General features: G+C 42.9%; 1 protein-coding gene across 7 annotated transcripts in view; it reads left to right on the plus strand.

Moving 5' to 3' along the window:
- RBKS (ribokinase) overlaps nucleotides 1-25,931 on the plus strand; it is a 64,892-nt gene that overhangs the window by 542 nt on the left and 38,419 nt on the right. For 3 of the 7 annotated variants that reach the window (XM_028724433.2, XM_077925638.1, XM_028724441.2), the window contains exons 2-4: nucleotides 14,436-14,568; nucleotides 18,461-18,524; nucleotides 22,346-22,408. In XM_028724433.2, the coding sequence (XP_028580266.2) occupies nucleotides 14,436-14,568; nucleotides 18,461-18,524; nucleotides 22,346-22,408 (260 nt within the window). Of the gene's footprint in view, nucleotides 1-39; nucleotides 217-2,137; nucleotides 2,244-14,435; nucleotides 14,569-18,460; nucleotides 18,525-22,345; nucleotides 22,409-25,931 lie in introns of those variants that run through there. The other 4 variants (XM_028724435.2, XM_028724436.2, XM_028724440.2 and 1 more) reach the window with 4 other exon arrangements.

Below are 25,931 nucleotides of genomic sequence, written 5' to 3' on the forward strand. Positions count from 1 at the left end.
GCCCCAAGTGCACTGGTTTCTCTCTTCCCTCCACTGCAGTTTGCTTGAGGGGCTGATGTCAGGTGGCAGTTGAGGAGCAAAAGGCCCGAAGGACCTGACAAAGGGGCTCTCTCTCTCTGCTGCTGCAGCCTAATAGATGCCATGGAGGTTTCTTCTGAAGCATGTCCAAGATGTAAGTCCCTGTGAACTCTGTGGGTCGCATGCAGCAATACTGATGTGAGCCATTCTGCTAGCACAATTTCTCTTTCCACAATGAAACATTCTCCTCCTTTCCACACAACCCCAACTTGTTCTGGGTCCTGTCCCCTGCTGCCACCAAACCCTCTGGAACAGATGTAGGGAAGAAAGTAATGAGTAATCCTTTTTCACTTGCACCAATTCTGGAACTAATTATTGCACTAGCACAACTGTTTCATTGCTTTTTTTCTTCTTTAAAAATGTTTTGGGGTACTCTCATTTTGACTCAAGAAAATCACCATTTTATAGTTCAAATCGGGGGAAATGAATACAGTACAGTAAATGGACAAAAGTACAAAGATTCACAAATTGCTTATGGGTATGCGCACCCCTGCTTTCCCCCCCCCAACCCCCCCCCCACTGCATACCACCCAGTGTGACTTACTTCTGAGTAAATATGCAGAGAGGTGGATTTCAATGGTGCACGCTTAGGATCGTGCTCCTAATAAGCCCCAAATAAATACTATCCTTTTGTAATCTCAGTCGCCTCTCTGCACATATTGAACTGAAGTAGGGGAAAAACTTTATCCGTTTGTGTTTTGATTGTGAATACAAATTGTAGTTAAAGTACCTCCACGATTCTTTCTGGAGCAGAAATCAACTTTAATTTGTGAAAACATTCAAGCTTTTGAAGTAAATTTAGGTTCACATAGCTTTTTTGTGTGAGAGGGGGAAAAATGAAGTTAAGAGTTTGCATATTCTTACAGATCAATGTATCCCAATGAAACTATCACTGTGGACTTTGCCTTTTCAGTTATCGGGAGTTAATATGTTAATAACTCTTAATGGGATGTACAAGCAGAACTGAAGAGTTCTAATTCCCCATGCTCAGTGTGACTCAAGTAACCATATTCCTTCCAACTAAGACAAAAGTGCCTACTTGTGCACTGATGAAAATGAAACAACCTGCTGTTTAGACAGGAAGGATAAGATACAGTCCACAATGGATCCCATGTTCTGTCATTACGTAGTCTCCATTCCCTGACATTATTTACTTAGTATTCCATTTTTTTTACCAGAGTTAGAGAAGTTCACAGCAGTCATAAGATGTAAAAGATCTATCAATAGCTTTACAGTCATAACGACAAACAAAAATACCTCCAAGAGCATAGGAAGTTACCTTATATCAAGTCAGGCTTTTTGTCCATCTATTCTTTCTGGGTGTGGCTTTCCAGGGTTTCAGGCAGGGATGTTTCCCAGCACCTGCCACTGGGTCCTTTTAAGTGGAGATGCCTTAAGGTTGAGCATGGCACCTTCTGCATGCATCACAAGTGCTCTGCCGCAGAGCTGTGGTCCAGTGGAAACAGGAATATCTGCCTGATACGCTTTTGCCTTCCTACTGCAAATGAAAGTATTGTTCTGAGACCACTGTGACCTGCTACATAAGTGATGGGTGACTTACTTATTTAGTCAATAATTTCCAGGAACACTTTCCACATTTGATGGATTGTTGATGACTGCTTCAAAATTCTTACAAGTGTCTTTCAGAGGATTCTGGAGCATGTTCTAAGGCAGTAGCCTTGAATAATTTCAAACCAGGGACCCACCTTTAGCCCAAACATACATCTGCTGTTGCAAATCTCCTTAGATTATGGCCCCATGTTGGGTCCCAGCTCACTAGCTGAAGATCGGTGGTCTAAGGCAGAGATGGAAAACTTTGGACCACATGTCTCTATCTGGCCCTTAAGACTCTCCCTGTTCCTCTGGCCACATCCCTTACTGGCCCTGCTCAAACCCTCAAGTAATTTTGTGTGGCTAGAATGTTTCCTTAGTCTCTGATAATTTGTCTTGTTTGGATGAGGGCTGGAGAGGTGTATGTGTGTGTAGAAACCTCTGGTATTTGTGTGCCTGAAATGTAACCTAGATTGCAAAAGTAAGTCTTCCATCCATTGCTCTGCAGACCAGTGGCTCCTAGAACGTTGCCCCTGAAAGAATGCAGTCCTTGGACTGAAAAACACACACCAATCCTGGTCTAGGTTGCACTCAGCTGACAAGCACACAGCCAGGTTTGTTAAGCTCACTTGTCACCCTAAAATGCTTCCATTACTTTTCTTCAACTTTGCATTTCAGGGTAAATCAGTGATAGTTCCCCAGCAGTCTTTCAGGCAGCATATCCATAATTATCTATCTTCTCATCAAGAAATCCCTGAAGAGTTTCAGTTAAATCCCAGAGTTACTCGGAACACACTTTGCAAATACTAATTTAAGCAAATAGTTTGAGCAGATTACATATTACTGCTAATGAATAGCTTTTATGTTTGTTCCCTAAAACTAATTAGACAGGGAAGAATAAAACTAAAATATAAAATAAAATAAAAATATGCCATCTTTTGCAAAATTAGAAACACTTTTGGGTCCACACTGACTTAACTACAACAAAGAACCAGAAAACACTAAACAGATTGGTTTAAAATCTGAAACTTATGGTTTATTGTGATGTTCAAACACACACTGTTTCCCCCCACTGCATTCTGTTGTATTGATTGTCAATGTCAGTGACTCTATAAAGCACCCCTGAATTTTGGCATATGTAGGTTTCTTCCCCCCGGAAAGTTAAGGCTATAATACCATTACTTAATTACCTGGGAGTACATTTCATTGAATTCAGTGGGACATATTTGTGAGAAGAGATGCATAGTATTGCACTATAAAAATGCTAAAAGGCCCTCATGAGACCTTGTTCTTTCATTTTGTATAAGAAGGCTAGCATGTTTTGTGTATACTGTGTTGAGGATTGATGATAAGCCTTTAAATGTTTGAATTTTAAATGTCTGTTGGTGGCAATGGCATTTTAATTGTTAACAGTGGGAGAGACTACGTCAGGTCTATTAACACCTGGTGCTGTAGAAGAGGGATGTTAAAGCTAGAATAGGAACCTGTGGCCCTCCAGATGTTGTTGGACTCCAGCTCTCATCCACTCCACCTGCTGGTCCAAAAACTCTCTCCCCCATTTTGCTCTAGAATTTAGGAAACTTTATGTGGGCATAGAGGATTGGGAATGGCTTACTACAGCCGTCCCCTCCAGTATCCTGCCAGTAACAAAACCTTCAGTCTTTAGCTCATTACATGAATCAACACACATACAGTATTGCCTTATTCTAGTGGAATTTAATTCCGGATCAACATATATATGTTCATTCAGGACTGCTATAGAATGGCAGTGAAGGGAACTTAGAGATGGCCAGTATTGGCTTAAGATCTGCATAGCATTTCATGCAGCTGAGAGTTCCAGTACACAAGGCTAGTGAGAATGAGACACACTAAAAATAACTGAATTTAAAATGGAAAATTGCTGTAATAGATGAAATTAAATGCAGAGAGCTATGCTGAAACAATCAGAGCAGTAATATTGCTTCCTTCTAATTTTTTTGAGAACAAGAAAAGTTGCAACCCTGAAACCAAGCACGTATGCTTGTTGTGGGCAAACAGTATTTCAGTTCTTACCCTCTCATGGGGATTCATTTGCGTCTGGCTTGCTATTTTCACCACCCAAAAATAGGAATGGCATCCTGATTTCTAGTCCTATCTTATACTCAGTTCTGTTAATAATAATTTTTAATAGGCTGATTGGCTGAGGAGGAACAATGAAAAACATATGCCTTAGATTTTAGGAAATGATAAAGGCAGCATCAATCTACCAAAGCTTAACACTGAGTAACAATAAACAATAACCATAAATACATTCAAAAGATAGGCAGAGCAATCCTATACTTTATTCTGCAGGAAATGGCTCTGCGAATGGAGGCATCTGCAAGTATATTAGAAGAGTTCTGCTGGCGTATTTGTCATGCCACCAGAGTATTTGGCATTCCACCAGCATAGCATTTATTTGAAACATTTATATGCCATCTTGAAGAGTAAACTCTTCCAAAGAGGTTTCCAATAAAATTAATATATAGTACAATATACTCACAAGTAAAATATCAGCAAACCAACAGCTGATAAAGCAAGCAACCCACAATTTACTAAAATATAATTGCAGCCAACAATTGGCAAGGCAGTTTACAACATAAAATCTTACTAAAAAAAAAAAAAAGCAATTAATACTGGTAGGTTTAAAAATGCAAGTTTCAAAAGAAGGCAGGGTTGACTCCTACCAGACCTCTACTTGCAAGGAGTTCCACAGGCAGGGCCTGTCACTCCAAAGGCTTGATCCCTGGTGGAAGAGAACATAGCCATCAGGGTTAGTAGCCACGGACAGCCTCATCCTCCATGAATTTGTCTAAGCCTCTTTTAAAGCCATACACACATAAAAGCTCAATTATATGTGGTGGCGCTTGGTTCCAAACATCACAGTAAGCAAATGGCTTAGTTCATGGGTAGGCAAACTAAGGCCCGGGGCCAGATCCGGCCCAGTCGCCTTCTAAATCCGGCTTGCGGACGGTCCGGGAATCAGCGTGTTTTTACATAAGAAGAATGTGTCCTTTTATTTAAAATGCATCTCTGGGTTATTTGTGGGGCCTGCTTGGTGTTTTTACATGAGTAGAATGTGTGCTTTTATTTAAAATGCATCTCTGGGTTATTTGTGGGGCATAGGAATTTGTTCATTTCCCCCCACCCAAATATATTCCGGCCCCCCACAAGCTCTGAGGGACAGTGGACCGGCTCCCTGCTGAAAAAGTTTGCTGGCCCCTGGCTTAGTTTGTGGTAAACTCTGGCTTACTAGAATTCACAAACATGCAGTTTCCCTGAGAGGAGTTCACTGCTGCTTTGCTACTACCCCAGTGGTTTTGCTTTGTTTTTTATTTCTCTGCCAAGCCAAGTTTGGCTTGACATGTTGTCTGAACATAAGCTCTTAAGTTCTCTTCTTGCTAGCCATGAGCAGTCCCTGTAAGCAATAGTTTGTCTTACTGTGGCAGGCAAACAAGGACAATTGCTGAAGGTATTTCTTTCCCGTGAAGCCCAAGATACTGAATATGTTGTTATTTTTCCTTCCAGGGTACCAACCCTGCTTAAAATGTGTGTATGCAATTATCTTTTGCTTCTGTCTGCTCTGTGCAACTCCTCCTTTGATGTGCAACCATGAACAGTATTGTTTTTAGAATGTTCTTTCTTGGCCTTATTATGTCTTTTTTCCAATTACAACAAGTTGTTTCCATTCCCTTCATAGATTTCCCAAAAACCAGTTTTCTAGATTTGTATCTCCCCAAGATTTGAAAAACTGCTTTGGGTTCTTTGAGGAGAAAATGAATTTCCTTCCCTGCACTTCCCTTATCTCCGCCTGCATTCTTCCACTCCCCACGATCTGCCTAGACTTCTCCACCTTCCCTTTGTCTTTCTCTCCTCCTCTCCAGAATGCGTGCCTTCTTTCATGTTGGCGAATGTGCCTGGAGCCACCTTCCAGCTCTTTTTCTCCATCCAGCCTTAAACACATCTATAAACTCTCAACAAAACATTTGAGTTATCATTCTGTTTCATTGTTAGTTAGCCTGTAATTAAAGCTGTTCACCCACGAAAGAGAAAATGCATTATACAGATCTCTAAGCAGGCACTTGACTAAAAGCCCTAAACCTTTAAAATGTTTCACAGTGGCCAGTTGCATTTCTGATTTTCATTTTCTAAATGGTTTGTTGCCACAGAATATATTCATTGTAGTCACTGGGCATGTGACCCAGAGTCACTGAAGGTATTATCCAAGACACCAAGATGTGTGTCAGAAGCCTGGCACTTGTGCTAGTTGTTCATTTGGGTTCCACTAACTAAGTTCTACTTAGAGTAAAAGGTAAAGGTACCCCTGACCATTAGGTCCAGTCGTGGACGACTCTGGGGTTGCACGCTCATCTCGCTCTATAGGCCGAGGGAGCCAGAGTTTGTCTACAGACAGTTTTTCCGGGTCATGTGGCCAGCATGACTAAGCCGCTTCTGGCGAACCAGAGCAGTGCATGGAAACTCCGTTTACCTTCCCGCCGGAGTGGTACCTATTTATTTACTTGCACTTTGACGTGCTTTTGAACTGCTAGGTGGGCAGGAGCTGGGACCTAACAACTGGAGCTCACTCTGTCATGGGGATTTGAACCACCGACCTTCTGATCGGCAAGTCCTAGGCTCTGTGGTTTAGACCACAGCACCACACGCTTCCCCCTCTACTTAGAGTAGATCCTTTGTAATTAAAGATCTCAAACTAGTCATTAGTTTCAATGGTCTGGTTCACTCACAAACCATGGTTTAGCATGTGCAGGGGGAACTCCCAGGGAGGAGACTGTGGCTGTTTGGCTCATGCTTTAGCTCTCTCCAGGCTAACCATGTCCTGTGACCAAGGTTTGTCCTATGGTTTTATAGTTTATGGTTTGTTTTTGAAACATGCTTGATGTGTGGCAGGAATATAACAGATGGGACAAGGGGCAAAGTGGAGAGCTTAGAATCGTAGAAACAGAGAAGCAGAAATAACCTCAAAGGCTATCTAGTTTAACTCCATGCAACAGAAAATCTACTGTTGTGCAGCAAATGGCTTAGTTCATGGGTAGGCAAACTAAGGCCTGGGGCCAGATCCAGCCAGATTTCCTTCTCAATCCGGAAATCAGCATGTTTTTACATGAGTAGAATGTGTGCTTTTATTTAAAATGCATCTCTGGGTTATTTGTGGGGCATAGGAATTCATTCACCCCCCCCCCAAAAAAAATAATCTGGCCTACCACATGGTCTGAGAGATGGTGGACTGGCCTATGGCTGAAAAAGGTTGCTGACCCCTGGTCTATCACTTCCAAGGCAATCCATTTCTTCCCCAAGCAACTCATACCATGAACACATATTTCCTGAATTCTAATCAAAATCCCCTTTATTGTATTTTGGGGCTGTTGGTTCACGTACTGCCCTGTGGAGTAACTGAAAACAAATTTGCTTCATCATCCATGTGACAGCCTTTCAAATATTTGAAGATGGCTGCTGTGTCACCTCTAAATGGTCTCTTCTGCTGTGTGTCCCCCACAACTTTCCTCCCGGACCCTTGTCATCTTTGTTACGCTCCTCTGGACATGCTCCAGTTGGTTGGCAGCCTTCTTAAACTTTGGTGTGCAGAACCACAATCCCAGTAAAGATCAGCTGGATGCAGGATAGTAACAACTGAGGAGCAGGGACTGAGATTAGAGATGTTGGCCAGCCCTGAGAGGATGAATAATAAATTCTCAGATGGTGCAGATCCTGCAGATAGAAACAGCACAGGAGTGTGTAAGGACACATGGACATTTCCAGAAACTTGTGTGTCCTACAGTGATCCCTAGGCTAGTATGAACTGTTGGTGTGTGTTCGTCTGTGTGTATGTTTAAGCAGGCTACTTTAAATGTTTATTATATTTGAAGGTTGATTTATCCCAGCTGTCATTTCCACTTTACACAGTCTTCTCTGTTTTCCATAGAGGTGAGGTCGCTGTTTGTAGTGCTAACTATTTCCATGGCAGTAGACTGTGATGCCATCAGTGGAAGATTTAGGCATTCCTCTGAGTACTGGCAATTAAAAATTATGGATTGTGAGATAAGGCTTGCCTTTACCAAGCTCTATGGCATTATAGCCCACATGGGGCTTGAAAACCATTGCTTAATTCTTTGGGGCCTTAGCATGGGTAATGGAATAAGTGAATTGGCGTTGTTTGATCTTAGAAAGAAAACAGTTATGTTTAAAATGAAATAAAATCAGCAACTCAAAAGCGTCTTCTGTGCTTGTGTGGAAAGAACACATATAAATTGCAGTCTGACGACTACAGTTTGTGCACTGAAATTCCCAGAGAAATTTCTATTGCTATGCATCAGTTGGGAGCATTTCAGTTTGCCTGTCATGTGACATTGTTTTTGAATGAACATGCAATCAAAAACTAGCTTTAGCCCTTATGAAACTTAGAAGTTAGCCCCACTGCATTCAGTAGAGCTTACTTCCAGCTTAGTGTGCATATGATTGTGGCCTTAACCTTTCCATCATGTGCGTTTAAGAAATATGTTTGACAGAGAACAGTAACCTTTTGATATTAGATAGTATGATTGCAAAACTGTGTCTACTGGCTTTGTTCCATTCCAGTCAAAGTTATTTGAGATTCAGGTATGCTGGATTAACAAATTTATAGACTACAGATCTGATCATAGCACAGGCTTCCTCCTGACATCTATGGATATATCCTTCTTTAAATTATATATATATTGAGTTATAGGCAATGTTAATCATACTCAGAGTAGACCCATTGAAATTAATGGATATGACTAACTTAGGTCCATTCATTTCAGTAAATCTCCTTTGAGTAAAGCTTAGTGTGTCTACTGCTACAGAAGCAGCCCATGAAATGGATCAGTTAAAAGTTGTTATGAAATAGGAGAAGGCTATACTGTATAAACAATTTGGAAAACTGTTCTGCTGGAATTGCACCAAATGTGTTCGTGTGCACAGAAAATTAAGATAAAAATTAGAAAAAGGGATTAGTAGCACTATGGAAAGTGTGTGGGGAGGGTAAATTTAAAAACTGTTTCTGTTCCTTAAAATCTCCACTGGATGCAGCTATTTTAGCAACAGTTTAACAAAAATGGAATCATTCCAGTGGAATTTTAACAGTAATCAGGTCAGGCCCCTGAACAGGGTTAAGGAAATTTTGAGTGATAATAAGGCCGCTAGTATTTGAATATCTTCAAATAAGAGAGAGTTCAGATACAGAGTGGAATTGAGACAGTTAAATACTGTTGAAGGATTAATTTGAGAGAAACCAAGATATATGCTGTTTGAAATTTACCAAATTATACTGAGTAAGAGAGAAGACAGAAAATAGGATTACACTTGAAAATGGGAAGCAGTGATAGGAGAGGGGGTTCTAGAGGATATGGGGGAATATATGAACAATATGAATTGTATCGATATCATTAATAGGAAACTCAAGTTATAGACCAGGTGATATTCAACTCTTTTAAAAGGGTATATGTGATACTGGTAACAGTAACTCTTGGAAGTATTGAACAGGCAGAGTGGATGTTATCCACTATTGGTGGACTTCCCAGAGGCAAAACATTTATTTCAAGAAATCATATTTAATATTAGCAGGATGTCTTTTATATGGTGTTAGCAACTAGGATGCTGCATGTAAAATACTGGGGGAAAGGGAATTCCTCTAAAAGAGTGGTTCACTAAACTATGGGAATTTGCAACTGTAAGTAAAATTAGATGGAATTTTAGGGTTAGACAAGAAAAGCAGAGGATTAATAGCTTTGAACAAGAATGAGACCTGTTTAAGAATTTTAAGGATGATCAGGTGTAACACTGTGAGCAGAGGGTTTCCCACGACTGGTAGAAAGTGGCATGAGAAGTGGTGCGTGGCATCACGTTGGCATCAGTTGTCAATCTAGTGCTAAAAATGAGTGCTGTGTGCCAGCCTACAGAAATCAGGCAGTGGCTGCAGACATGGCTAATATTTAATCCTGATGAGGGTTAAGAGGGCAAAAAATAATACAATCACTTCTGGGTGCTAGAATTCTGATGGTGCAGTTTCTTCTTTGCCATCAGCACCCATTATCTGGACATAAATCAAATTTGTAAGTCTTGAACGCTGAACGGATAATATAAGTGGCACCAACTTCCAAGGAATCTGGGAAAGGAGGGAACTTGTAAAAATCCTGTTGTCAAAGCTAAAGTATGGCTGGCATCCTTGTCCTGCCCTTTTCATCTCTTATGTACAAGCTGCGAGAGGCTGTCTTTTCATGCCTTGTCACAAGTGTGCTCAGTTGCCCACATTGCTGAGTTTCAGCCACCCTGAGCCTTTGTAGTTACGTAGTGGCAGAAGAGGAACATTTCTCCCAGCGATCTATCTCCTTGCATGATCATCCTACATGGATCCTCCATGGGAATGTGAAACTCGACTCACACAGGAGCCAATTTGTCCCAGGTCTTGTATTATATGGACTTTGTTCATTCCTACAGCTCAGTCCAAAGGTGAAATCAACAAGACTTGCAAAAATAAGATTCTTCATAGACAATATGTTGAGCCAGGCTCTTCTGTTAGTGACCTGACTACAGTGGTACCTCGGGTTACATACACTTCAGGTTACATACGCTTCAGGTTACAGACTCTGCTAACCCAGAAATAGTACCTCGGGTTAAGAACTTTGCTTCAGGATGAGAACAGAAATCGCGCTGCGGTGGCAGCGGGAGGCCCCATTAGCTACAGTGGTGCTTCATGTTAAGAACAGTTTCAGGTTAAGAACGGACCTCCGGAACGAATTAAGTACTTAACCCGAGGTACCACTGTACTGAGTATTTGTCCCAAGCAAGCCCTCACTCTGGTTGTCGTAACCAAAGTTGTGAGGAACCAGTGGCAAGACTTCAGGGACATCCTGTGATGATCGGAGAGCCCCTTACCCACACCACTGTAGGCTAGGACTATAGGCAGGGACTCCTTCAAATGCATTATACCTTCTTGATGTGAGATAATTTTTTACAAATTACAGTACCATAAGTAAATCTGACTTCCTCCCTCTCTCCCTTATTTGGTGTTTTTTTTCAAACTTACTTGGACTTTGGAGGTTGAGAGACGTGCTTTGGATCCCCTGCAAAGTTTTCACTCCATCTCACCATATTTTAAGATATTCACAAACTGAACATTGTGCTGTGTTGTCAACACCCTTATAACATTTTTTGTTGCCAGGAACAAAGTCCTGTGTAAACATCTTCTGCTATGTGGCATTTAGCATGCCTCCTTGCCAGTTCTTTTGCCCGTTTCCTTGGTTATTAAGTATTTTCTTCAAAGCAATGCATTTAAGACTTCTGCTCAAAACTCTTGATGTGTGACAAACCCAGTACACCAAGGTTTATAAGCAGATCACTCACCGTTGAAGATTTCTCTTTAAATTCCTTTTATTTAATATGCTTCTGTATACTTTCTATACATATGTTCAGGGGAGGAAGTCCTATTGAACAGACATGCTTAAAATCGCAGAGTAAAGTGACAGGTTGTGTTTCTCCGCTGTCCCGGACGGCTTTTGAAGGCAGGCAGGGGGGAGCATAGACTTTCGCCCCCCGCCCGCCTTCAGAAGAGGTCCTGGACCTCTTCTGAAGGCAGGCGGGGGGCGAAAGTCTTTGCTCCCCCCTGCCTGCCTTCCCGGGAGAGCGGAGAAACACAGCGGGTTTCTCCGCTGTCCCGGACGGCTTTTGAAGGCAGGCGGGGGGGAGCAAAGACTTTCGCCCCCCGCCCGCCTTCAGAAGAGGTCCTGGACCTCTTCTGAAGGCGGGCGGGGGGCGAAAGTCTTTGCTCCCCCCTGCCTGCCTGTCCCGGAGGGCTTTTGAAGGCAGGCGGGGGGGAGCAAAGACTTTCGCCCCCCGCCCGCCTTCAGAAGAGGTCCAGGACCTCTTCTGAAGGCTGGTGGGGGGCAAAAGTCTTTGTCCCCCCTGCCTGCCTTCCCAGGGGCTTTTAAATCGCCCCGGACAGCGGAGAAGTCCTCCGCTGTCCCGGGGCGATTTTAAAATGCCGCCCGCCAGCATTTTAAGATCGCCCCGGACAGCGGAGAAGTACTCCGCTGTCCCGGGGTTTTTTAAAATGCTGGGGGTGGGAAGAAAAGCCCTTGTCCCCCCCCCCCAGCCTTCAGAAGAGGTCCGGGGACAGATGTCCCCGGACCTGGTCTGAAGGCGGTTTCCCTAGGAACGCATTAATTGATTTTCAGTGCATTCCTATGGGAAACCGTGCATCGCAAGACGAAAAACTCGCAAGACGAAGAGACTTGCGGAACGAATTAATTTCGTCTTGCGAGGCACCACTGTATGCACAATATAACTGGGAAGAAAATTGGGGAAAGAGTTGATTTAATTTAATTCTGATTACATTACAGAGTATGCTGTATACAATGGAATGGAAATTATGTTAACTCATCTGTAGACTATTTTAGTGGTGTGCACATATCCATTTCGCTTGCAGTGTATGTAATTCTAACCATGCTTACATCAGAAATAATTCCCACTGAGCACAATGGGAATTATTCCTTGATAAATCTGTGTAAGGTGGCAGTCTGAATGTTCATAACTTATGAATTACCATAGAAAATGTTGTAGGCAACAGTTGTGAACATCCTAACAAAGTTGTTTGGGTTTAGTTTGTAACATTAGCTGTTTCTGCGTATGTGTGCTTTTGGTCTATTATGCAGTTTTGTGGCAATGTTAGTAAGTTAGTAGAATTCTGATGCTTCCTTAATCGTACAGATTACTCATCATTGTCAATTCAAAGCAGCGGTCTGAAATGCCTTTTAAGCTAGTCTGATGAAAAGCAAAATCTAATAATTGCTTCTCATCGCAGAAATCTGTGACAAGATAATGGCATTACATTTTAACAATACTTCTATTTTATTAATAGCTGTATCGGTAAAAGTGAACCTTCCATAACTGCGTATAGATGAGTGTTTGGGAATATGTTTAATATGCAAGGTGGAAATGTGTTTGAGGAAGAATTGTTCTTTCTGATGATTGCTGTGTGTGTGTGTATGAGAGAGAGAAAGAGAGAGAATTACATAGATTTTGCTGAGTGGTTTTCATCAGATTCCTGGTATAATTGTGCAATTGCATTTTTGTAAAAAAAAAAATCTAGTTAGGTTTTAATTTTTTTATAGCATATGTTATCATTATCAGCAATGGTAATTGTCTCATCCTCTTCTATTAAGCCGTGGATGGGGAAATTGTGGCCCTCCAAATGTTGGCTTCTGACTCCCAATGACCAGGGGTGATGAAAATGGTAATCCAGCAACAGTGGGGGAGCACCAGCTTCCCATGCCCTATGCAAAGCTGTTGACCTGGGAACTTTAAAGCTTTATTTTGGACCTTGTGGTTCTTGGTACCACCTTCTGCTGTGGCATATCTGTTAACAAAGTTCAGTGCATCTGTTGTGAGGCCTGTTTTTCTTCGTGATAGTTATAGTGGTGGAGAAGAGTTGAATGCAGAGGCTTATAGTGAAAGAGACTGCATTTACCTATACAGTGGTACCTCGGGTTACAGATGCTTCAAATTACAAACGCTTCAGGTTACAGACTCCGCTAACCTAGAAATAGTACCTCAGGTTAAGAACTTTGCTTCAGGATGAGAACAGAAATCGCGCAGCGGTGGCAGCGGGAGGCCTCATTAGCTAAAGTGGTGCTTCAGGTTAAGAACAGTTTCAGGTTAAGAACAGACCTCCAGAATGAATTAAGTTCTTAACCCGAGGTACCACTGTGTTGTTGTTTAGTCGTTTAGTTGTGTCCGACTCTTCATGACCCCATGGACCAGAGCACTCCAGGCACTTCTGTCTTCCACTGCCTCCCACAGTTTGGTCAAACTCATGCTGGTAGCTTTGAGAACACTGTCCAACCATCTCATCCTCTGTCGTCCCCTTCTCCTTGTGCCCTCCATCTTTCCCAGCATCAGGGTCTTTCCCAGGGAATCTTCTCTTCTCATGAGATGGCCAGAGTATTGGAGCCTCAGCTTCACGATCTGTCCTTCCAGTGAGCACTCAGGGCTGATCTCCTTAAGAATGGATACGTTTGATCTTCTTGCTGTCCATGGGACTCTCAAGAGTCTCCTCCAGCACCATAATTCAAAAGCATCAATTCTTCGGCGATCAGCTTTCTTTATGGTCCAGCTTTCACTTCCATACATCACTACTAGGAAGACCATAGCTTTTACTATACGGACCTTTGTTGGCAAGGTGATGTCTCTGCTTTTTAAGATGCTATCTAGGTTTGTCATTGCTTTTCTCCCAAGAAGTAGGCGTCTTTTAATTTCGTGGCTGCTGTCACCATCTGCAGTGATCATGGAGCCCAGGAAAGTAAAATCTCTCACTGCCTCCATTTCTTCCCCTTCTATTTGCCAGGAGGTGATGGGCCCAGTGGCCATGTTCTTCGTTTTTTTGATGTTGAGCTTCAGACCATATTTTGCACTCTCCTCTTTCACCCTCAATAAAAGGTTCTTTAATTCCTCCTCACTTTCTGCCATCAAGGTTGTCATCTACATATCTGAGGTTGTTGATATTTCTTCCTGCAATCTTAATTCCGGCTAGGGATTCATCCAGCCCAGCCTTTCACATGATGAATTCTGCATATAAATTGTACTGGATCATACCACTGTACTGGATTACTATTGTAATTACTTTTGGGCGAATCCCAATAGCTTGGATTCCCTATTACGTTATGTATATGCCCAATTAGTATGAGGTTTGTAATTCTTATGATTTCAGTTGTTAATTCACTCAAACCCCATATTATATTTCTTTCTTTAACTGCCAGCCTTACCACACGCCTGCCAAAAGCTGGAGAAACCATACACGGTCACAGGTTTTTCTCTGGATTTGGAGGGAAAGGTGCCAACCAGTGTGTCCAAGCTGCTCGACTTGGGGCGAAAACCTCCATGATATGCAAGGTAAGCGTCTTCTGGGTTCACACCCGCCCCAAATATACCGTATTTTTTGCTCTATAAGACTCACTTTTTCCCTCCTAAAAAGTAAGGGGAAATGTGTGTGCGTCTTATGGAGTGAATGCAGGCTGCGCAGCTATCACAGAAGCCAGAACAGCAAGAGGGATTGCTGCTTTCACTGCGCAGCGATCCCTCTTGCTGTTCTGGCTTCTGGGATTCAGAATATTTTTTTTCTTGTTTTCCTCTTCCAAAAACTAGGTGTGTCTTGTGGTCTGGTGCGTCTTATAGAGCGAAAAATACGGTACGTACAGTCGTATGTGTATTTTTAAAAAGCAACAGTGAAAAACAAATTAAGAACGGAGGGTTCAAGTCAGCTTTCTAGCAGTGCACCTTAAGCTAGCTCCTCAGAAGCCTGGTTAGAAAGCCTGGTCTTTATTGCTTTTCTTAAAAACAACAGTGGGGCAAGTGGGGCATATTTTCCTCAGAAGGGAACTTGATACAATGGGTACCCCCACTGCAAAAAGCTCTGTTTGTCAGGCTGCAGGGAATCCGATTCTCCCCCCCCCCCCCCCCGGTAGGCTGCCGGGAATAGACAAAACAGGGAGAGTTCTTACCAATGTCTTTTATTCAATATTCACAGAGAGGCTTAGAAAAGCTGCCTCTTAGAGTAATGGCATTGCTCCGACTAATCCCCACCCCCCCTCTCTCTTCAATCGTCAACAGCACCACCCACTTTATGGTGGCTGCTTAGGGCCATTTGCCAACAAGCCCTTTGCTCTCCTATTTTCAGTGCTCACTGGGTTCTGGGAGAAGGGGGGTCTGGAATGCTTTCTAATGATAACATGTCAGCCAGCTGCTCCGGCTGTTTCCCCCTCCTCCTCTCCCATTATTTCCCAACTCTGCCCTTCCTCTACCTCTGAGCTGTGACTTTCCTCAAACCACTGTTGTAAATCTATGCTGTCTTCCTCTTCTCTGGAAGGTTCGGGAGGGGGAGGCAGTCGCCATCATTCCTCCAGTCCCTGACACTGTTTCTAGTAGCAGTATACTTACTTGAGATGCTAGTGGCACCGTTTATAGCTCTGCTCAAGGGAGATATAGGAGTGGATAGTCTTTAAGGTATCCCAGATGCAGACCATTTGAGCTGGGAATAGGCTGTAGCTCAGTGGGTATAGCATACAGAAGGTCCCAAGTTCACTTCCTAGCATCGCCAGGTAGGGCTGGGAGAGACCCCCTGGCTGACTTTCTGGAGTGCTGCTGCCAGTTACTATTTTTATTTTATTATTTATTTAATTTCTATACCGCCCTATACCCGAAGCTCTCAGGGCGGTTCACATAAAATATCAAATACATAAAATCGTATCAAATACATAAAATCAGTTAGTGTCAACAATACTGAGCTAGATGAGCCTATGGTCTGACTCGGAATAAAACAGTTTCCTATGTTCTTATATTCCTTATTTCCAAATGTCATTGGAATCAGCCCAACTCCCATCAGTCCTGACCATCAGTCCCAGACAGCATGTCCAATGATCAAGGATGATGAGAGTTGTAGTCTTAACATTCGGACGCAAGCGCTCCACTCCTTTTTTGAAGGCTGAAACCTGCGCCTTGGACTTCTAATAATGCTGTAATGGACTAGTGAAAACCAACCAACCAACCCTGTATTGCTGCATCCTGAACCAGCTGATGTTTCCAAAAATGTCTTCAAGGGCAAGCCCATGTATGTCATTAGTCAAGGCAAGAGATAGCCAAATCAGGCCAGACAATGGTTCAGCCCTTCTAGAAAGCGTTCTCCCAACTGGTGACAATAACTCCTGGCCATAGACAGACACATCAACTTAAAGGAGCAAAGTCAAATTGACCGGCACTCCTAAGGAGTGTGGCCCTACATCTGCCTTTAACAGACCATCCACTCCCAGCATCTCCATTTTATCTGGCTGAACTTCAGTTTTGTTCCTTTGCAGCCCTTTAAGAATGAAAGTCGCCTCTGAACCTCCGTTGTGCTTTGTTAGCAAAGGCTTGGGTTTGCTAAGTATGGAATGTAAAAAAGCTTTCAAAGCATAGGTCACTGCCAACTGCATCTGTGATGCTTGTAGGACTGATGTGGGAAACAATCCTCTGAAACAGCATTGCTGTTTTCGTTACATAACGGTGAGAGTGCATCTATCACAACAATGAATTTGGAAGCTGAATTATGACATCCTAAGATATGATTTAATCCCCCTTACGCCAAATTGATCTTACTAAATTTTTCATTTTTGATAACAGTTGAGATTCCTATGCAATAAAAAATAAGAAATATACTTCTTTAAAAAGTTGACCATAGAATTTAATTATACAGAACAGATAGTTGTTGTTAATTGAATTTATATACCGCCCTATACCCGGAGGTCTCGGGGCAGTTCACAGAATAAAAACAAACAAGCAAACCACAAAATACATAATCAAAATAAAAACAACAACCCAATAACCCTGCCCCAAAGCCCCACATTTTAAAAGGGCATACTGCAATAATAAATGCTTGCAAATACTCCTGCCCTTCCCAATATAATTAATTTGCAGATAAACAGATTGTTTTGATTCTGTAGGCCAGTCTTAGCCAACAACATCCTGCTGGAACATTGGATCCTAGGCTGGTGGGAGGGGCAGTCCAAAAATCAGGAGGGCACCATATCATTGCAAAACCAATTATCTTCCCATTCAAAGAGTCTTGCTTTTGTTATCAAATGCTTGAAGGAAGGGGCATAAGAAAGAAATGATCCCCAAATAGAAGGTATATTCTTCCCAAAGACCTGTCCTTGGATCCAATCCCTTCCAACTCTACAATTCTATGAAATTAGTACCATAATTTTTTTTATTCCTGAAATCAGTGGCTTGAAGCAAAAAGAAAAATTTAAAAAATCTTAGATGGTTTTATGCTGCATTCTGCACTACCGTAATGCATTGAACCACACAGAACACTCTTGGGAAGCATAGCTAATGTCAGCCCTGTTAAAATGTTAGCATAGGAATCAAGGACCGACTGGGAATCCTGAAACCACAAATCGCTCCTGCTCAGTTTCAAGAACCACTTGACATGTTTATTTGTCTAATTCCTCTCTGGTCTGTGACCACAACAGTCCATCTTTACCAAAATGTCCCTAATGTCTATGTTCTCCCTTAGGAACAGTGATATTCTTTAATGGCATCTTAATAGCATCTTCTAAAATGCTTTGTCTTGCTATATGCTTTTGAAATCACTTTCAACCCATGGTGCTAAACATTCGCTTAAAAATCTGGTTTTGTGGAGCTTGTTTTATAGATATCCTATTTTTGCATTTTTAAAATACTCTTCTCCCAGAGAGACCTTACACTACATTATTTTGCAATCACTTTATACGGTGAAAGAAATCCCAAGTGGGACATCGTAGAATCCTAAATATGAGTTGCAGCGATACAGCAAAATAATATGCCTATTAAACTTTCTGGGTGGAATTCAACATATGGTATGTGCATGGGGAACATGATTCATTCCCACACTGAGATGTTTCCACCCCCTCCTCCCACCCCATGCACCCCTTAAACATCTTTGGAGCTTCCCCCAAACCTCCAGAGTGAAGTCCCCCACTTGTTTGAATGGACCTTGTTATGCTCACAGAACAACTTAGTTAAATCCCACCTCATGTATTTGAAATGGTCTTACAAAACAGGAGTGCGGAATGCTTTAATGTTAAAATTTGCTGAAACTACAGCCTCAGTAAATCAAGATGCACAAGGAGAGAGTGTAGCTCCCCCCCCCCTTGTTGATATAGAACATTTGCATTTGGAATACAATGCTATGACACATGTGCAATATAGAGTTGCATAACATCAACTAAATGTAAGAGATCTAATGTTTTTTTTCACCTTTGCTGTGTAGGTTGGTAAGGATTCCTTTGGCAATGATTATCTTGAAAACTTTAAGAAAAATGGGATTCCCACAGGTAAACGTTTCATATTTTAACTTATGTTGCTCCCAAGTAAATCACAGACCATCAGCGGTATGAGGGTGGGGGCAGCAGTGGCATCCCCCCAAGGCTGGTGAGACAGTAGCAAGGTCAGGAAAGCTGTGGGTTGGCAGTGGCAGCCTGCAGGTGTATGCCCACCTGCAGAGCCACCGCCAAGCTAGAGCTCCCCTGACTTCTCCATCTCCACATCCTGCCCTATAGCCATCCTGATGAACACAGGCCAGCCAGAGGCTACTGGATTAGACCCATGGAAATGAATGGGCAGGCTTCCAAGCAGTTTACAAGTATGCAAACCAATTACCCAAGCATTAAAGTGTAAATATCCATAATTAAAATACCCAATAAAACAGCACTGTAATTGAAGCAGGAGAGTCGTGTCAAGAGATCAAGGGGAAGGCCTGCTTAAACAGGTATGTCTTAAAAAGCTGGCCGAATGCCAATACAGATGGGACCTTTCCTTTTTCAGCAGAGTGGTTCTTCCACAACTAGGCCACCGGTGAAAATCGTTACAGTGTGACGTGGATAATTGGCCCTTACCCTGGCAATGCAGGGGAAGTCTGACTTTTCAGATAACCTGGTCCAGAATTGTTACTTGCGCAGAAAGCCCTAAACAACACCTTCAGACTGTTTTGGCGACTGATAGTTAGCAAGTGCAGGTCCCATAGCCCACCACCCAGGCAACAGCCTTCTGCATCAGCTGCCATGTCCAGAATAGCCTTAAGGGAAGCCCCAAAGCCCATTACAGTTGCCTAAATGTAAGGTTCCCAGCACAGGTGCCACAGTGACCAAGCTCCATTCTGCTTTTGTGTTTTGTCTTTTAGAGTGGAATTCTTATTGACCTGAAAGCCTGTTTGTTTGTCTGAAGAATGCGGAAAAACATGCTTTAAATAAATAAATTGCTTTAACACACTGAGTTGTTCTATAGCAAGTCAGAGACCACTGGCCTATCTAGCTCATCCTCTTATGTACCCAGCTGCCTCATCCCAGCCAAACGCAATGGATCACTGCATTCTGCAGGAGAGGGCATCCTGCAGATGCCATCCTATAAGGAGATCAGTTTCAAATGATGCCAGCAGCACCTACCCTTTGAAAAAACCCTGCCATTGCATACCGGATAGGTGTCTCCTCTATGGGTTTTCAGCACCTGCTAAAGGCGTTCCTCTTTCAACAAGCCTTCAGAACAATTTACCCCAATTGGTATCTGTCCTGGATCTGAATTGATTTTGTGTGTGTAGTTGTGCCCACCCTGTGGAATGCCCTCCCATCAGATGTCAAGGAAATAAACAGTGATCTGACTTTTAGAAGACATCTGAAAGCAGCCCTGTATGTGTTTGTTGTTTTAATTTGCAGTAAGCCACACAGAGTGTCTGGGCAACCCAGTCAGATGGGCAGCAAATAATAATAATAATAATAATAATAATAATAATAATAATAATAATAATTTATTTATACCCCACCCATCTGGCTGGGTTTCCCCAGCCACTCTGGGCTGCTTCCAACAAAATATTAAAATACAATAGTCCATTAAACATTAAAAGCTTCCCTAAACAGGGTTGCCTTCAGATGTCTTCTAAAAGTCTGGTAGTTGTTTTTCTCTTTGACATCTGGTGGGAGGGCATTCCACAGGGCGGGTGCCACTACCAAGAAGGCCCTCTGCCTGGTTCCCTGTGACTTGGCTTCCCACAGTGAGGGAACCACCAGAAGGCCCTTGGTGCTGGACCTCAGTGTCCGGGCAGAACGATGGGGGTGGAGACGCTCCTTCAGGTATACTGGACCGGGGCTGTTTAGGGCTTTAAAGGTCAGCACCAACACTTTGAATTGTGCTTGGAAATGTACTGGGAGCCAATGTAGATCTTTCAAGACTGAGAGATCCAGCAGAACTAGGAAACAGCTCTCACCTTTGTCCCTAGCTTGACCGGTGCGACCAAGGCAGTTTGAGTCCCATGATGAGACCTGAATCCCAACTGGAAGGGATCCAAATAGTCTGCTTCTTCCAGGCATGCCTGGAGTTGTTCAGCAACCGCTCACTCAATCACCTTGCCCAAGAACGGAAGATTTGAGACTGGGTGATAGTTGGCCATGTTGGCTGCATCTAAAGATGGTTTTTTAAGAAGTGGTTTAATAACCGTCTCTTTCAGCGGGTCTGGGAAGGCTCCCTCACAAACAGAAGCATTCACCACCCCGTGAAGCCCATCGCCCAGCCCTTCCCGGCTAGCTTTTATAAGCCAAGATGGGCAAGGATCAAGGAGACAGGTGGTTGGTTTCACTCGACCAAGCAGCCTGTCCACATACTTGGAGGTAACAGATTGGAACTGATGCCACGCAACTTGACTAGACAGGGCTCTAGCACTCTCCCGCCCCGGCTCTGCTCCCACGTTGGAGTCTACCTCTTCCAGAATCTGAGCGACTTTATCTGCAAAAAACAGATAATATAAATGTTTTATATTGTATTGTAAGTTGTTTCAAGATGCTTTATGGGAGGTGATTCATAAATGAAATTAATAATAATAATAATAATAATAGTTCAGCATTGTCTACTACATTGACTGTTAGCAGCTCTCCAAGATTTCAGACAAGGACTTTTCAGAGTCCTACTTTAAGATGCCACGGTTTGATGCAAGTTCAAAGTACTTGCTCTATACCTGAGTTACAGTCGTCCCCCACTGACGGAAGGATAAATTATGGTAATGAGACACAAACTCCTCTGAATCCATCATTAGTTGAGATTTTAATCTGGAACTAAATCAACAGCCATTATAATAGTTACAATGAAATATTAACAGCATTTGAAAGCTAGCTAGGTGGCATTTCTAAGTATTGAGTTGGATGCTACACACAAGGAAAAAGAGCCACCTGTGTGGTCTCTTTCATAGTTGTTTATGAGGTCCAAAGGGGAATTTGCTTTGGAAAGACACAGAGGCTGTATTCACATCAACACCGCACTAATAATTTGTGTCCAAAGTCCTCTTCCTCTACTCAGCAAAGCAGGCCAGCAGAGGCATAGAAAGTTTGTAAAACTGTGCGCATGAAACTCAAAAAAAGTGAATAAAGAAAAAGCAAATCTTCATAATATTAGAATTCTAAGTGACCCAATGAAGTTGCTTGAACAGTATGTTCAAGACTGGGGAAATGTACAACTGTGGACATCATCGTGTGCAGAAGTCACATAAATGTTTATTCTGCCATGTTTACGTGAATTAACAGTACAGTGGTACCCCGGGTTAAGTACTTAATTCATTCTGGAGGTCTGTTCTTAACCTGAAACTGATCTTAACCTGAGGTACCACTTTAGCTAATGGGGCCTCCTGCTGCTGCCGCGCTGCCGGAGCACGATTTCTGTTCTCATCCTGAAGCAAAGCTCTTAACCCGAGGTACTAGTTCTGGGTTAGCGGAGTCTGTAACCTGAAGTGTATGTAACCCAAGATACCACTATACACTGCAGCTTCCAGTAAAGTCTGTATTAAAAGCCCACTTTTGCTGAAGCAGCAAATTAACTGCAGTTAATTAATCTGAGTTTGTTTTTATTGTCTTGTGATTTTATTTTAGCACATATGAGGTTCTCCTCACCCCCTGGTATTGCTGCAGTTCGCTATACAACCCCAGTGGATTTATTCTAGTTTTCACTATTCTAAATGGCATCTTTTTTTAAAAAAAAAACCAATTGCCATAAGTAATTGTTTAATTACTGTTGAAAATGATATGTTAAAAAAAACTAATAAAAAATTATATGGGGGGGGACCAATTGCCATAAGAACTGTGCTAAAACATTACACCTTATTTATTTTATTTTATTCTAGAATTTGTGGGCCAAACAGAGGATGCTGCTACTGGAGCAGCTTCGATCATTGTCAACAAGGAAGGTGGGTATCTAGGGATATTCTGAATTTTTTTCCAACTGTTGTTCTAATGAAGTTGCTGGGTTTTGAGGGGGGGCGGAATCAATCATTTTTCTGGGATTCTGAAAGTTAAAGTGGTCGGCCCCCCATATTCCTTAGGTTTGAGCTGCACTGTGGTTTAACGTTCACTGAAAACTAAAGTTCTCCTCACGCTTGGACAATAAATAACTATTGGGGCGGAGGTTGAGAAAAGAAAAACCAACCCAACAACATCCAGGGAGGACAGCACTACAGTTCATTACATTAGTCAGTACAACATTACTCTTCCCATTTACACTATCCTCGCTTAGCGGAATTAGTTTGCTCGGTAACAATAAAACCTGCAGTTTTATCCTGCTCTTCCTTTTCTCACAAGCCTTCGTAGATAGGTTTTGTACCATTCATATTTTCAAGAAAAGGTCATTTATAACAGAAGGGAGAAGAGCTGTATCTCATTGGTAGGACATCTGCTTTGCATGCAGAAGGTCCCAGGTTCAATCCCAGGTTACACAGCAGAGCCAACGAAAGCCAGGCTATCCCCATCCAGATCGGGACACGGGTGGCGCTGTTGTCTAAACCACTGAGCCTCTTGGGCTTACTGATTGGAAGGTTTCCGGTTCGAATCCTTGTGATGGGGTGAGCTCCCATTGCTCTGTCCCTGCTCTTACCAACCTAGCAGTTCGAAAGCACACCAGTGCAAGTAGATAAATAGGTACCGCTGTGGCGGGAAGGTAAATAGCATTTCCATGCACTCTGGCTTCTGTCATGGTGCTCCGGTGCGCCAGAAGCGGTTTAGTCATGCTGGCCACAACACCCAAAAATCTGTCTGTGGAAAAACACCATCTCCCTCTGCCTGAAAGCGAGATGAGCGCTGCATCCCCATAATCAAATTTGACTAGACTTAACCGTCCAGGGTGCTTTACCTTTTACCTATCCCCATCCAGGTAGTGGGGGGGAGGAGAAAGTGGCAAGGCAGTGTCAAGTAGTACCAGGGCCTTTGTACTGTTTTGTTCCACCATAAGAAACTGCCATTCCATTCTTCCTTGTTACTGTCGTCTTTTTATTTCCACCCATCATTCCTTTGAGATACAAGATGTTCCCTTGTTGCTGTTGGTTATAGCTCTCCTGGGAATAAGAGGGATTATTATGACAACTTGGGGTCTTCCGGCTATTTGCTATGACATTTTACTGACCCACATATGAGTTTTTGGTGGGGGGGATGCCTTGGGGTCAAGCAGACTCTGACAGAACTGTAGTATTCTACAGACCCCTTCCTTGTGTTGTCTCTCCCTCCAAATGCTCTGTGAAATTTTCCACATTGTTTGACTTGTTCTTACGTGTGAGATGTCCTCTTGTAAAGTGCAGATTACCGGTAGCTCTTACAAAACCAAAGGAGAACATTCATCCCTAGTCCATAGCACTCTTTTCTAGGAGCTATTTCTGTTCTGAGCAAGGATTTGATGGGCTAAATGGCTGACATGTCTACATCAGGTTAATTAGTACAGATAAGCTGACCCTTCCCAGAACCTATTGCTTAAGACCAAAGGTAGAACTTCGTTTTCCCCATGCATGAGTTCCACAAGAAACCAAGCAAAGATCAGCACTTGTAGACATAGGCTGGGATCTGGGGGGCAAAATTCACTTCCGCTCATGCAAGGGCTTCTTCTCTGCATGGCATTCCATGGCATTTTGGACGACCTTCCCAACCTATGTTCAGTCCTGAAATAAGCTCTCAGAATCATGCTATTCCGTGATCACCTCCAATATTCACGTGCTTTTCTTGTGCCTGTCTAGTGAGATGGTGCTGAGGGGAGCATAGTAATTCTGGGTGAGGATGACATCTCCTTTGTTCCCTGGCATGGCCTCTGATTGGGCGTGTCGGCATGTTATGACTGTGAAGCCTCAAAGGATACTGGCCAGTCTAGCTGAGAGCACCAAAATAGGCTGCTATACGATATATATAAAAGCCAGGACAAGTGCGTGACTTCCCTGGGCGGCTTCTGGGGGCTCAAAACCCTGGCAGGGCAAAGCACTGTACTAAAGACCTGGAGAGGTCATCCAGCACTTCGCTTTCCTACAGTACCTCTGATGTAGCATTGTTCTGGGACACTGGGAAATTTTAAAAAGCAGAGTGTAAGATGAGCCTGCTGGAACAGGCCAATGACCCTTCTAGTCTGGCATCTTGTTCTCACAATGGCCAACTAGACCCCTTTGGGAAGCCTGCAAACTGGACATGAATGCAACAGCGCTCTGCACTCCTTCAATTCCTAGCAATTGGTATTCAGAGGTACAATGCCTCTGACTGGAGGTAGAACATAGCCATTGATAGCCTTATCCTCCATGAACTTGTCCGGTCCTCTTTTAGATAGCTCATTCGGTAGAGCATGAGACTCTTAAATTCAGAGTCGTGGGTTTGAGCCCCGTGTTGGGCAAAAGATTCCTACATTGCATGGGATTGGCTGATATGACCCTCATGGTCCCTTCCAACTCTGTTCTATGATTCTGAGTTGGTGGCCATCGCTTCTTCATGTGCAAGCAAGTCCCATAGTTTAACAATGCACTGGGTGAAGACATTCTTTTATCTGTCCTTGAACGTTCAGCTTCATTTTGTTGCCGAGCAGCTTGGAGATCACTGTAGCACTGCTGCCACCCACCAACACTGCCAGGTAAGTGTTGGTCCCACCAACGCAGGAGACAGAGACAGTTTGCCAAGGGCCTCCTCAGAGTTGGAGCCAAACCAGGAAACCAGCAGAAGCCTGCTTCAGCTTAACTATCTTTTGCTGTTAATTAATCATTACACAAAGGCTGAAGAAAGCTTTTTTCCATGCATGCGGATGCCTGAGTACAAAAGGTCTTAAGTGTACCTTGATACCAGTGAAAGCTTTTGTGTGTGTACGTGTGTGTATTTACACACTCTCAAACACACACACACACACACACACGTAAAATTTAAAGAAGTAAGATTAAAGACAAACTTTGACTGTGGAGGGGCGTGGGGAGATGTTACGTGGATCTCGTGTGTTAGCTTAATAAACTTGGCAGCTGTTGTACAGCCAGAGGGGTGCATGTTGGGTTTTTCAACATCGTAGGCAGGAGGTAAAAACAGAGGAGCTCCACCCACAGCTTGACCTTGGCTACTTGAACACTGTCACCTAGCGAGCTGTCGTAGCTTGCTTGCCAGAGGAAAGTGGTTTAGAAAATGATACACAGGAATGCTGATTCTGCTGCTGAGGTTGTTGAGACAGTGTGCCAAAGTGTGGTCACTGTTGTCCAGCAGCACTAGCTAGATGCTCCAGATTAAAGGACACCTGCAAATCTTGGTCAGCTTGTCACATAATCCACTTCCTAGTGTGGAATTCTCAGTCCCACCATAAAACAGTAGCCTTCAGACTTTTCAGACCTGAGACCCACTTTTTTTTAAAAAAGCAAATTAACGGTGCTTATTTTCTATTCCACAATATGTTTGCGGTTCCTTTTCTGCTTTACTGTCTCCCTCTTAAAAATAATA

The sequence above is a fragment of the Podarcis muralis genome, chromosome 3 (genome assembly GCF_964188315.1).
Source record: "Podarcis muralis chromosome 3, rPodMur119.hap1.1, whole genome shotgun sequence".
Taxonomy (NCBI): domain Eukaryota; kingdom Metazoa; phylum Chordata; class Lepidosauria; order Squamata; family Lacertidae; genus Podarcis; species Podarcis muralis.